This window comes from Notothenia coriiceps, unplaced genomic scaffold (genome assembly GCF_000735185.1).
Source record: "Notothenia coriiceps isolate Sejong01 unplaced genomic scaffold, NC01 NC01_scaffold00021734, whole genome shotgun sequence".
NCBI classification, from domain to species: Eukaryota; Metazoa; Chordata; class Actinopteri; order Perciformes; family Nototheniidae; genus Notothenia; species Notothenia coriiceps.
In genome coordinates, this window is record NW_011354435.1 from 209,090 (window position 1) to 224,017 (window position 14,928).

The following is a 14,928-nucleotide window of genomic DNA, read 5'->3' on the forward strand; positions in this document are numbered from 1 at the left end:
GCATCAAACAAATAGAACCACGTTTATTTTGAAAGTATAAAATGTCACACTATAAAGGCCACTTTTCAGGGTAAATCGACAACCTTTCCGTAAGATTCACACAGAGAAATACCTTGTCCCTCTCTGCTGGTCTAACATACTGTCCAGTTCTGTGGCAAAATAAAAGAATTGTTCTACTCCACCACAGAAAGTCGTTGGCAGGATCTGAATAATTTACTCGTTACAGGAAATGGCAGGAGAGTGAGAATTCCTGATTTGTACATCCCACCGAGAAGCAGTTACTCTGAACGATCCTCTCTTTTTATCAAACTGGCTTACAGGCACAGCTTGACGTTACAGGCACTGTTTGCCTTCTACTGGGAGACTCGAAAAAGAAATCTGCAGTTGACATTCTTTACAATGGCACCAGTCAGGCCCATGATTGCATCCCCATGGAGAGAGCATCCTCTGTTTGTACAAGCAGAACGACTCGTACTGCAGATCTCGCGGTGCGTGTCAGAGGCCGTTTGGCTCCCTGCAGATCTGCTGAGGTGTTCAGACTTTGAGCGTAGCGTTCGCATTCCTACTCACTAACTGTGACGTGGTGCCCACTGAGGTAGAATAGTTGTACCAAAATACTTATTTATAAAGTATACAAATGAGTAACAGTCACATCAATAAACTTAAGAGTGGAGTCATTGGGTCTGGGGGGGTTGAGAAAAAAATATCACATTTATGCCACTTTTTTTTCCATACAACAATATGTTGACCACCGTCATGTCTGGATATCTGAAAAATCCCTTCAAGCTCAAACTACTCCTGCAATTATTCCCCTTTCAGGCATAATGGCGGTTTCACAGATACTCTGCATTATTGCATCTACAGGTCAGTGGGAACGGTTCAGTTGTGGAATCAGGGGCTCCGGAGATCTCGCGCATGTGAAATCTATCCTCTCCACTCTCATACACGCTATTCAAGAGTGCAAACAAAAAAAAACAAAGTAAGTCAACAAAGGGGGAAACTAAAGCAGACACCTGTCATGTCAGAGAGGGCACATTTCCATACAGAGAGTACAACATGTCCGTCAATGCTCCTTCCACATTACAGTGGACTCTGTGACGTCCCTTTTGGAGGCTCCCGTCTCCCCTGAAGGCTGGAATGGGTTGGCGAGCTGACCGTCTCCCGGCATGGTGGGCAAGGCTAGGCTGGGTCTGTGCGGTGCTAACAGCCGGACCCCCAGCCGTCTGTGTGGACTAGGACCAGCTGCTGTCTGTCAAACCGCCCTTCCCCTTGCAGATGATGCTTTCTGTCGATTTGAGGAGCCTCTCTAGACAGGGTGCGTTAATTTTGCTCGGCGGAGGGCCTCTGGGCACCGAGTCTCTCTTGCCGTGGCTGTCCGTGCTGGAGGACACGGCGTTGTCCTGCGTTAGGTCTTTGGGGGGCAGCGGGAGCCCGGGGCCGCCCTGGGCCTGCTCTGCTGCGGGGGAGCAGATGGGCGAGGGGTGGAGCCACTTCAGGTTACTGGCAGAGTGAGCTCCAGGAGGGGCGAGTTCGGTGACTCTCAGGGGTTTGACACCGGCTGCAGGATCACTGACGGGGACGGGGCACACGACTGCAGTGACGCTTACTGGAGATAGCTTGTGTAAAAGATAGAAACACACTTTGATTTAATGATTTGCTTGTTTAATATTAAGTGTCCATTAATCAACAATGCATTATACTATAAATGAGCCTAGAATTGCCCCTGAATTGTCCCTGGGGATTTGAAATAGTATGCATGATTGCACAATGTATTAATTGGATAAAACAGACAGACTGCTTTTGACTTCTTGAAGGGACACAAACAATTATGACACATATTTATTATAACCTTATTAAAAGGCTAAACTGTTAGCAAACAGATGCCTAATTCAGAAGACAAAGCCATAAAAACACTCATTTGAAAATATGTTTTTGTTTGAGCTAACTTCTCCACACTGTTTATAAATTATTTTGCTAATTGCTAGCATAATCTGACTGATGTTGCCGTGGCAAACAGCATGATCCGTTACAAAATGCCAAACAGCTTTGATGTGGTGACTGAAATAAAATAAGAGTACATTAAAACCATGTTTATGGGAGGGTGTGTCAGGATTAGCCACAGAAACGACTCCTAACCAATTAAAAGCAAAGGAATGTTCCAGATTATTCTGACCTTTCTTATCCTCTTAAGAACACCTCCTCCAAAAATTACCTTTTCTCCTCTGTCATTGTTCTTAGCCAACATGAGACAGTGGTAATACATCAGTAAAAATAGCTGCTAATCCCCCCCCCCCCAGTCCCAGACCTGTGATTAAATAATAATAGATATTGTATCCCTCTTTCGCTGAATCGTCACCATTCTTGGCAGCAGGCCTCCTCCACCAAAGAGATGTTACATAACAGTTCTGCTTTCGTAAGGCTTTACCTTCAGTTTCTTGGTAGGAACAGCTTCCTCTGTCCGGGGATCAGCAAGTTGATCCTTGAGTTTTACATCAGGGAACCAGCTCTTCAGCATTTCCTCCATTTTAAGAATGATATTAATGTATTTCTCTCTGAAAAAATGAAGGAAAGAAAGAGAGAAACAGAAAGAGAGGGATACATTTAGTAAAGCTATCATACATTTACGTAATCTACCAATCATCTTTTCCGTTAAATCTTATTACACAATCAAACTCACACAGGAAACAAGCAATCTCGAACAGCGCACTAACACTTCACTCACTTAGCAAAGCCTGTACTCCATGTGTGTGAAGGGGGGATTGTCTTAAGCACATTTCTCACATGTTTCGAGCTCACACGTGGCCTGATGTATAATAGTTCCGCTCGCCTCTAAATAAGCCACATCGGTCTCCAACAGTCACTGTGAAAATAAACTAATCATGGTGACGCAGTTTGCGTGTGAGGTGTGTAGCAGGGGGCAGCGCCCCATTAACTCCCACCCGTGAAAACCAGATGGTGGGTAGGGATTAGCCCGTGTCATATGATCAGGACCTTCCTGCTATACTCCGTTCAGCGCATGTTAAATTCATGTGAAAGATTATCTGCAACAGTGACTGCTAAAAAAGTCACTTTGATCCTATCAACCATTGTGTTGCTGCAGGGGCTGCCAGCTGGCAATACAGGGCAGGCACAGGGAGCAATGAGGGGGGGTTGGGGAGGGCGGGGGGATTTAGTCACCTTCCGGCTCTGCCCGGCTGTCTGTGGGGAGGCTGCCACACCCACTCTTTGTCTCCCATATGAGGGCAGCAGCTGGTGGGTGAGGGCTCCAATTAGGCTGTGCCAGACTCAGCAGCACTTAATCTTATATCAGTCTACCATTTCATCTTATATCAGTGTACCATGATGCTTTGCCCTACATACAGGTACCAGAAGTGCTGCTTAAAATTCAGAGGAGGTGAGAGGCTACAAGAAGCAGCTACTTCAGACTGTCAGAGCCGTGTGATATTGTGAATATGATCATAACGAGCTATTCTTCTATACAATTTTGTTTTATATTCATACTGATTGTTTTATTACAATCAACCTTAGATGACTTGACAACAATTCAAATAATTGATATTTACCGGTTCCAGCTTCTTATCTGAATGTAAGCTAAATCCCTTTCTTTTTTTTATGTTCTTTTTTTATGCAATTTGAAAACGTCAAATTGGGAATTTCATTACTTACTATTACTGCCATTTTGTGATTTAACATTAACAGGAAACCTCCACACAATTAAACATGATTGTATTTCAGGGACAAAGACTTTCTCCTTTAAAGTGGTGATATCATACCCCATTATACCATCTGGCCAGTGGAGCGCTAATCAAGCAGACACAAGTGTGCTGCTCACAGTGGAGCGTGATGCATTTTTAACAAGATGCTAAAGCGAGACCCAGCCTTCTCTGCAGTAAATGTAGTCTGAGTGTGGGGGAAGCGGCTACTCAAAGGGCAACCTACTGTGAGCCATGTGTCACAGACATGTTGTCCACCACTCTGACCCAAGACAGCAAGCACCCTGTGTGAGGTCGAGCGTATTGTAGTCGTGATTCTGATCCGAGTTCAGTGAAGGTAACATACTTGCACAGGCAACACAGATTGGATGAAGCCACATAAACACAAACTGAATACCATTGTCTGTATGTGAGTCACATTGAGGACACTTACCCAGGGTTGCCAACTTTGGGTACCTGGCTGGAGTGAGATTTTGATATCATGGGTTTAATTACACATATGCGCACGAAATGACTGCTATCGTGTCAGCAGCGGGACCTTAGCATATATATAGGATATATATACAATATATACAAATACACAATATTGGACACAGACTATAAAGGGCACAAAGTTTCATTCACTAAGGAAAGTCAAACACATGTTTGTTTCCACTGTTTTATTGTGTGCCTGTCGCGATAAGCAATTAATTGACTTATCGTACGATAAATAAAAATGAACTTGATAAATTGCCATTTACATGAGGATGTGACTAGCAGTTTGAAAGGATGTACTTGAATTATTATTATATATTACCATTATGTCAGTGGTCTAAAGCGGTCATACAACGGTGCCGACAATATTATCGTTTATCGCAATAATTTCCAACAAAATTAATTATCGTGAGAGACCTATACATGAAACACACACACACACAAATCTACAGACTTACTCCAAACTGCCAAATATATTATTTAACACAATCTCACTCTCATATACTCTTTGACTCTATTTTGGCCTAGTAGAACAATAAGCAGCAGACTTTAACTTTTTTATCAATTTCTACTGGATCTTAGATCTGCACATGCGCAATACGGGTCGGCAGTTGCGGCTCCAGAGTATTTTTGTTGGGGAATCTATGGTAGGGCTAACCCATACAGTGGTGGGGCTCAAATCAGTATTTGCAATGTAATTACATACACGCTCCCCTTGACAGTGAAACGCCACGTGTGAGGTTTAGATTATTCCGTGTCTCAATCCAAATTGAACTGTATGAAATAAAAAGGCACATTTGTCTTGTAGTGAATTAAAAGGGCGACCAATCCTGCAATTTCCCCACAGGTGAAAGAGTTGACATGCTGAAAACCCAACAGGGGGGTCTGGGGGATTGTCCCCCAGGAGATTTTTTGAAATACTAACATAAAATACACATTCTGGTACTCTCTTGAGAAGAAAATAAATAAATCTATTACTACACGAACACGTAATGTTGTATCGATGTATAGAGGTGTACTACAGCAAAAGTATTCTCCGTCGGGACTTCCTGCAACAACACCACGCCGTTATCTTGATTCTGATTGGCCAGAAGACATTATCAAAGATGTTCTATTGAGAAGACGATCACTACGTGACAAAAGCTTTCAAAACCGTTTCTAGTCTTCGATATTCTTGTTTTTGGCGTGAGAATAGTTTGGGCAGCGTGAGAACGTGAGATTGAGAGTGAAAGCGTGTGTCACACGCCAGATGCGTGAGAGTTGGCAACCCTGCACTTACCCCATGCAGGGGTTCTGCAGGACTCCCATGATCCTCTGAATCCTGTCCATGGCCACGCTCTCCTGGAAACTGCTGAGTCCTGGAAAAGAATAAAGTCGTACCATGAGCCACATGAACTGTGCTGACAGCAGGCCTGAGTCTGTGCAGCAGATGGATTGTGTGAAATGTGTGTGTGGAGGAACAGACTCCCTGCCTCTGTGGCCAGGAAGTGTTGGGTCACACAAGGTTTGACAAAGTTCCCACATGAAGCAGTTTTCAGAGGCTGTTTGGACATGGCACTATCTTCCAGAAATCTTAATAATGCCTATCAGGAGACTCGCAAACAGCAGCTGCTTTAATGGAGACTGTGGTACAGTATGTTCTCACTCCTCTGTGCCAACAGCTGATTTACAAGGAGTTCCAAACCGTGATACTGCCATCAACTGGTTTAGATGTGCTCTTATTAAAGAGGGACATTTTTTTGTAAAGTTGCTAAGAAACGTTATGCATTATCAGCTCCCTTATGAAAGACAGACACGTGCACACACTGGAAATAGTTGTGGTTTCTTGATAGCCATACAACAATACATGTTTCAATCATCTTGATTTTAAATATCAGGGACACATTTTCCAGAAAAAGAGTGGGATGTCGTTTATCCGGACTATTGCTAATGTTTTGGATTTCTCTGAGACAGACAAAAGACATACACAGAGTCTCAACTGAGGAATGGTTGAATTAAACAGTGTGATACCACTGGGAACAACGAAAATAGTAAAAGATGATAAATGAGCGACTTACGTTCTCTGTATCTCCCTGAACGAAGGCCATTCAAGATAGATGACAGTGGGTGAATGTAGCATTGTAGCTCCATGCACTGAAAACAAAAATAGAGTAATTTATAGGTGATATCAAACCACAAATTGCTGTTCAGATTAATATAAAAGTTGCAGAAAATGATTTAGATAACCCCCAAACTCCGCCTACTGTTCTGCTGATTAAAGTTTGATTTGGGGGGGGGGGAAGTCATTCTTACTGGGAATGTGATGCATGACACACTGACTGTAAAACCAGCAGGGGAGACAACCTAGGTGATAGGGCACGCTCTAGTTTTGCTGACACTGTTAAACACCTCCTGTGCGAAACAGACAAGAGTTAGAGGTGCTCACCTTTCTGTGGAAAATGTGGTTCTTCTCTGACACATTGGAAAGGGGCTTGCACTCCTCCTCGGAGCTGTGAGGTCTCTTCAGTGTTTGCTGAGTGTTTTTGCCATTTGTTTTGTCTCCTTGTGTTTTACACAGTCCAATGGGGCTGTCTTGTGTCTCCGTGCAGCCTGAGGGAAACCTCCGGCTGGAGGCTTCTGTGACCTCGCTCCAGTTACGGCCCCCCTCCTTCACCTCGCTGCTGTCAGACGGGCCCAGGTGTGGCGGGCTGCGGGGGGATGAAGGACCCTCTGTGTGGTTGTGCTTTCCGGTGCAGTCAGACTCCTGTTCGCTGTCGTTGTCCTCATTGTCACTAGCCAGCCAGTCAATGGAGTTGTCCGAATCTGTAGCAGACATCCTCAGCTGCAGGCTCTAAGTCGCACTGACCATCACTGACCTGACAGACAGAAAGAAAGTCACGGTTACTCTAATGCAGGGGTCTCCAACACGTCAATCGCAAGCTACCGGTACTGTAGCTCGCAAGCCCTCAATAAGTAGCTCGCCAAGCAAATCCAAAATGTAAAAAAGACACAAAAAAAAAAGGGAATGTAATTTAAATAATCTACCCTAAACATAAATGAAACCTCAATCATAGTGAACTCTATCTACTTACTACAACTCTGTATCCATCTAACACCCCTCCTCCCCCCACAATGAATATCGACCAATCACGTTCTTGCAACAGTTTAAAAGGGGAGTGATTAGTAAAATATGCATAAATAAAAAGAAACTAACTAGGTAACATAAGATAAGAATAAACAAGTTTAAATTATTTGTTATTGGTTGTGATAATATTCTAAAGATTATTTTGGATTATTGAAAAGTATACAGCTCCCTTTCATATGAGTGTTGAGTGCTGTATCCATAAATTAAGTGTGTGCTCAAAGTGCACCAGATTGATGCATTCAACATTAACATTTTAAAAAATAACATTTTCCGGGGGTGCCTGCCCCCTGACCCCCCTAGAGGATGTGAGGTCCACCCCACGAAATAAAGCAGGTTAAAATAATTAAAAATTGCATACATGTTCTTTTAGTAAACACTGAAAACGGGTCCCACAGACCCAAACAGCACAGAAAGGTTAAAGGTAAGCATATCATAATTTTAAAATGTGCTAAATATATAGAGTGCAAAAAAACAAAAAAAATGAGTAAAAGTAGCTCAGGACTTGTTTTATTTTTTAAAAGTAGCTCTCATCCTAAAAAAGGTTGGAGACCCCTGCTCTAATGCAACAACAAAGAAAATAATAAAAAAGCAGCCAGCCATGTTTGCATTTCGCTAAAACAATGCAGGTTCACCTAGAAATAAAATAACTGAAGCAGACATGAATAAAGGCTCCCACACAGACTGCACTGTGAGCAGACGGTGGCAGTGCGACCACAGTTGTTGAAACCACAATGACCTGTTTATTTTACAGATGCAACACCTGAGCCAGTAAGCACAGACTAGCCACCTTTCATAGCAAACACCAAACATCCCAAATTATCCGGCTAATACCCCCAGACACTCAAATATTTTCACTCATAAAATGTGTTCTATTATTAACTCTACATCATGGTAAGAACAAAGACATTAAATCTACATTTTAAAATCGATAGCCTGAGTGTTTTCCTTCATTCAGCTGCCAGCTGCAACCACCAAAATCATTCATAAACATTGTTAGCTTGTTTATTCAAAGGGGGCAGGGGTCTGCCACCATGACGACCAGCGACATCCCATCAACACTACTGACACCACTGTGGGGGGAAAAAGATTTTAGAAAATGAGAGCCTGGCACTGTTTGTTCACAACATGAGGAATGCCTCGGGAATAGGAATTCTTCAGACCAAATGCTCGTCACGGATGTTTCATTTCTTTGTGGGATCTTTGGATCTTCCCAACGTGTTTCCTCAGTGATTAGAGGATAAAAGGAAGTGAGAACAGCATTTTCAGCACAGGGATTATTTTCGGTGTTTTGAGTGCTTAACGCCTGGCATGTCTCCTGCCTCCTGTGAAGTCTGAGGGAAGGGGAGTTAATTGCTCCCTTGGTCATTGACACAGGACGACCACCTTCTGATCTTATTGTTACGGAGGAGGGTGGAGCACAAATTTACTGATTTTACAAACTCCAACAGAACGTATACGCAGAGAGGCACAAAAAGTTTCTGTCTGGTTAAAGTAATGCTTCGGGGAGACCACAGCTGACCAATTTTAGTTAGAAAATAACGATTAGGAACCAGATTAGCAAACAGAGGGAAGAGCTGTAATGAAATGCTGAGTTAATTTCTACTTATATTCAAGCAATAGTCATACTCAGTACTAAACGTACACACAGTACTCTATATTTATATATATACTTGATTGCCTCCTCCATGATTTCCTGTTTGTGTTTTTATCATGTTCTGTTGCCTATTAGCGGTTTCTTTTTTTTTTAAACAAATTGTATGGTGTCCTTGGGTGTCATGAAAGGCGCCTAAAATTAAAATGTATTATTATTATATTGGTTATATATTTACAACTATATCTTGATAAATGTTTATCTAACATTTTTTTTATTTATCATTCAACTTAAACATCCATCGTCAAACTATTCAAAAATATTTATATCGTATTACATATCTCATTATATCCTATCATTCATCCTTAAATAAAAGTCTATTCTCAGTCCCACGTTTGTGTCTGCTATAAAAAGACTGCAACACACCAACTTCTTGGCAAATGCACATTATATAGCACTCCGTATTATTTATGAAAATGATAGCATTTGTCAGATTTAATTGTTTTAAAACCACATTCACATACCACACTTGTTCCATTAGTCACTTTGAGTACACCACGCAGGCCTTCAATCTTTCAAAAAGAAATGACTCTTTACTGATCACATCTACTTAACCATGTGGTTTAAAAAACACACATGTCTTAATAAATTAACTTATAGCAGATATCCTTTACTATATCCATGTATCCATCTACCTGTATAGAAGGTTCACATGAATAGAGATGCCCACTACTTCACATACATGACATTCTTATTTAGAAAACAGAAATGAACATGAAATGCATTAGGAATATTTCCCTCATTCAAAGATTACACATTATTATCTCTTCTTAGTGAAAAGCGAAAGATCCGATCTGTGAGCCTAAGTGCAGGTTTCAAATCAGTTAGGTAACACACACAATAGACTTCCTCATCAGGCATGGCAAATTTGGCAGCAGGCACTGTTATAATAAATTATATTTAACCCGGAATGCACATGAGAAAAATCATCATTGTCACGCCTATATCTGCCATCCTATTAATCTTTCTATACAAATAAATAGCTTTCCCGTTTGCATTTCTGTGCCAAATTCCTGTGGCCAATTCCTAAATAAATGCCTGACCTCCACAAAGACAGGTGATCAGTGATGTGTTCAGGGAGGTGAACAGCAGAGAGGGTGCGTACCTTCTCAGGATGGAGCAACTGTTCCGTTGTTCAGCAGTAAATCCAGCAGCAGTGTGGGGCAGAGAGCAGCTGATGTGTCGGACGTGCTGTGTGTGAGAGAGTGTGTGAGTGTGTGAGGACACGGTGCAGCCAGCTATCGGCCCGTGTTGCTTCTCCCAAGGCAACGTGTCTGGGAGGGCGGGATTAACGGGGACCGGCTCTCTCATTTGCTCCTCAAACTCCACCGACCAACAAATCAGCGTCGGCTCCCGGAGCAGCCGCGGAGCGATAGGCTAGGCCGGTTTACATATGCAAATCAGATGGAAATGACACAAACACGTGGACACGCGGATCGGTTTCATTTCGGCAGCTGGGCGAAAAGTCAACCCAGGGCTAGTTTGGGTCACTCTGCAGGCATTCTTCATCGTTATATCACCCGGGTGATTATGACTGACTTGAGGCATGTCTGTGACCCGAGCAGCGTGGTAAAGGCACAGTCAGCAGATTCAGGGAGAACAGTGATGGTTCAGGTAGCTGGGTCTAGAAAGTCATATTTGCAGTGGAGGAAGTTTTTACATCATTTAGACTACTTTAGTTATATTAGCATTGCCAAATACTCAACCAATAACGCATTTAAAAAAGTATAACAATCAAAAATACTCCTTAGACAGAATAGTCTACTATGTGTTTAATTATCACCACTTTATATTCCTTTTGGTAGTTTCCACTATATTAAATTGTCATAATTGTTCAATTAAATACTTTTATTTTTTGCGCATTAAATATTAATTTAAAAAAGCTTTATTATAGTTTTAATGTGAAACATATTGGTGTAATAAAAGGATACAATGAAAATCCTCGAGGCCTTTAGGTATCTAATACTTTTGATTAAATATGGCACTTCATCCCTTTTAACAAATCATATTCAGTGTGACTGATTAATTGATACATTCCTAAAAAATTAACAGTTAGTTAAGTTAACAGTCTTAATAGCTCAAACCTTTAACACCTGACAAGTCTATAATTGTATATGTACACAATTATCAATAATTGATTAGGCAATTGACATTCAGACTCAGTTTTTTTTTTATCTGCACATTTTTTCTTTGTTGGACACAGTCTGGGTGTGACTCATAGGACCTCTGTTTGTCTGAGGGGGGGGGGGGGGGGGGGATCAGAAGCCCTCTGCCAGACGAGCATCCTGATCCTGGAGCCAGCCGTGAGTCACTAACCCTCAGCAAACGTGATCCCAACATGCATTTGGGAGACAGCCACACACAGAAAGCATAACCTGCCCCCTCTCCTCGTCCCCCTCAATTCCCCACAAGGGCGAGCAGAATTTAAGCAATCTGCAGGGTGAGCACAGGTCACGTTTGAAAAAGCACTGTGAGATGTTTGCAGAGCCAAAATCGCTGCCCAGACTATTATAACAATTGGGTGCAAAGGTATCTGAAATAAAAATCAGAAGGAGTTTTTGGGCTGTCTTTCTTCAATGAGCCTTCTCTATTGTAATTTTAACAGCATTTTCTATTCAGGTGAACAAAGAAGAGCGTATGTGGCGACTACTACTGTACGTGAGGAGCATGCAGGTCAGGTCGGGCACGGCATCCTGACGCTGGGTTTACTTCTTTGCTGCTGTGCCTAAAATCACACCCTGCTGGTAGAATACTCCACAGACACCATAGCACCAATAGAGAGTGGAAGGGCGACATGCCTGCTGACAGTGAGCCACTCATGATGAATTGTAATTGTCGCGTAAGCTGCATCTATTAAACATCCCATAAACAGTCTCCTGTCTTGCTGTGCTCCCCAGCACCAGATCCTCCCGCGACCCCAGACTCTGTGGCGCTCCGAGTCTGCTGAACTCTGATTTCCCTTTTTTGTCTTCAAGGCTCCCATGACACTGCGGAGTACATCTCTTCCACTTCAAAGCACAGGAAAAAGACATTACATCTTTTTTTAGGGGGGTGACAGAGATGTTTCATGCACATCTATGCTGTGCTTTAAACTATAGAGACACAGTAGAAAAGCAATGTTTGCATTTATATAACAGATTACAACAGCTATTCAAATGTCTTTTGTCCAACGTGTTAAAGAGCAGATTGTTCTGAATGTTTCAGTAAATCATCCTTGTCATCTCTGGGAACATTTATGTATTTACAATAATCCGGCTCCATTCAGTTGCCCTGCAATTTGTCATCCACATAAAGAACAACAGCAGCAATTTGCAATCTCCTCACAATAGGGAACTCTTTTATTTGTGCATTCTCCTCTCAGGATCCGGGGATGAGTCACTCAACACAAACTGGCGCTGTGATTTTCAATTTGTCAGAGAGGCTGGCTGATTCTGTATTCCACAGAGACTGGATGTCTCCCGCTCTCATTCATAAAAAATGAAAGCCAAATCAATGCCCCACGCCCATTTTATTACAGGGCATACACTGAACATCTGTCCTCACCCTTTTGGAAAACGCAGCATGTGTGCTTGGGTTACCATCAGTGCCACGCCTCACCCTATGGAACGAGAACCTTTTGAAGCCCGTTTTTCTTCCCAACACTTTACAGTATTACAAAATCTGTTTCTCATCTACAGACAGGGCTGGCTGGTTTAATGCAATAGCTAGCAATTCAAAACATTAAGTGGAGTGTGGAGAGCCTGCTGATAGCCTCAGTTGACTCTCTGTGCTGTACAGCAAGACCACTTGTCCTTACCTGTAGGCTGCATGTGGATACGGGTGTGAGAGTGTTTGGGTGCTGCTGGCAGGGGGACAGGCTAGTGAGCATCTTGTCTTACTAACAGCTGTCCCCTGCAATGAGCTGTTCATATGACTCAGCTTGATAGATCCAGGCTTAAGGCCATGTTCTCTTCTTCTACCCAAATCTGAACCTGGATACTGATGTCCGTGTGTGTATGTGTCTGCTAGCTACAACGTGCAGCACATCTCTCAATTTGCTACACCAATCAGCGTGCTTTCAACGGCACTGTTCACATTTAACTGCTCACCACTAATAGCTGGAGCGTTACCCAGGCACGGGGTTGTGTTTGAGCTCAGATGGAGGAGAAGACCGGCTGGTATGTTCATTACTGTGTGAGCGACAAGTGAAGCCGCTGCAGGGAAGGCCAACAAAACATTTCAAACATGTGAGGTGAGGCATGACGAAAAACGTCTAAAAGACACATGGACTGCATGAACACAATTGATGGTGGGATGTAATATTACGTTTTTTGAGTGATTCATAGCTTTGACAGGATTACATAATTCTCTAAGTTTAAGGCCTCGGAGCAGCTGCTTTGAGTCACCTCTTTTGATATATAAATTGAGCATGTCTGTCCTTACAATGCATTAAACCTTATTGCAATCGAGTTGAAACAGAAACTCTCTAGCTTGAATGCCAGACTACATTTCTTGTAGCCCACTCTGAAAACCCTTATTTTCAAAATGATCACTACATATGTTACACATAACAGTAAATCATGATGGACTGAATCTTACAGTCCAAGCAAGTGAGCTTCTTATATAATTTGGACAAATCTCCCCTGAGTCCGGACTCTGTAACTCCTGTTAATCTCGGTTAGAAAACGTGTCGTCCACTTCTCTCCAGTGCAGCTCACTCCTCCAGATATGTCATCATGTTACAGTAAATGCTAGTTCAGCCCAGTTAACCCCACCCACACAGCAGAAATGTGACTGCACGTAGTCTGGGCACGCTGCAGCAGTGTGAGGGGGGGATGCACCAGTTGTGTGTGGCAAGGAACAGCCAATAGCATTTAGAGTTGGTGTGAGAGGTTATGCAGTCAGAGGAAAAGCGATACTGGGCACATTTTTGTGGCTTTAGAGGGCTGGACTTCCGGCGCCGCATCATGTACCCTCCCTCTCCCTTTGTGGCTTCTTCCCAGTCCGACTCCACTCAGTCACATGCTCTTCACTCAGAGAGAAGATTAGTTTTCACACACAGTTCACATGCAGGCAGTTGAGAAAGTCTGGCAGCTAATCACTGTCAAATCTTGTGTGGCTCTGTGTGTGTCTTTAGACTCTCTAATGTCTGAGCGGCTGCCAGAGCAGCTCAAGCGACAGTGGGATGTCTATCTGCAGGGCTGAACGTTACATGTGACTGGGGTATATTTTAACTGGGTTATGTAAGTGCCTGCGCTCTCCACACACAGATGAGGAGGGCTACACATGATGCAGAGCACCGTGAGCTCAATGCAAGCATTTCCTTCGCACACCGACTCATTCCTTCACTTGGATAGAACTTGGGGCTAGTGCACAATTCACAGAAACTGGCTTTTGGTCTTTGTTCCCCGCTTCAAAAAGGTCTATTAAGATAGACTACTCTCTCTCAATTGATGATGTAACATGTTGAGCTAGTAGCAGTATCTAATCTTAATGTGAAGGTTAGGGTTACATAAGCGGGTTTATAAAACACATTGCTCCCGTCTGACTTGTCTCCCATTGTTGGATTCATGTGAGGGTTGTGATCACGTGGTGTGACATAAGCAGATAATTGGCTATCATTACATGTAGACACGGGACAGATACTTCTCCGTAGGTTGACCATTACTTCAGCCTCCCTGTGGAGAGCTGTTGGGAGGGCTGACAACAGGCGATCCTCCAAATCTATGTCCAATGTGGAGCTACCCACGTTCCCTCTGCTAGCACTTTTATGGGATCATTACGTGGGCGTTTTAGTGAGAGATCCTATCTAGAAGTGACGCGGTATGGGCTGATCATTTCTTTGTAGGCAGCCATTCAACCTCACTTGGAGAGGAGCTGATGATCATAGCGCTTTCATGGCAGAGTTTTGACCCGAAACTTCATCACAGGCCTGCTCAGACAGCTTTACAGATGTGTACTTTCAGGGGTTTAAAGAGATGTTTAAA

The 14,928-nt window shown here is 42.9% G+C and overlaps 1 protein-coding gene across 1 annotated transcript; it reads right to left on the bottom strand.

Annotated features, from left to right (window-relative positions):
• ciartb (circadian associated repressor of transcription b) lies at positions 1-10,222 on the bottom strand. Its single transcript, XM_010780398.1, has 6 exons — positions 10,068-10,222; positions 6,613-7,042; positions 6,245-6,320; positions 5,467-5,545; positions 2,426-2,552; positions 1-1,616 (listed from the first exon to the last, which is right to left on the bottom strand). The coding sequence occupies exons 2-6, from the start codon at positions 7,000-7,002 to the stop codon at positions 1,233-1,235; spliced, it is 1,056 nt and encodes a 351-aa protein (XP_010778700.1). The 5' UTR covers positions 7,003-7,042; positions 10,068-10,222; the 3' UTR covers positions 1-1,232.
• Positions 10,223-14,928: the final 4,706 nt, after the last annotated feature.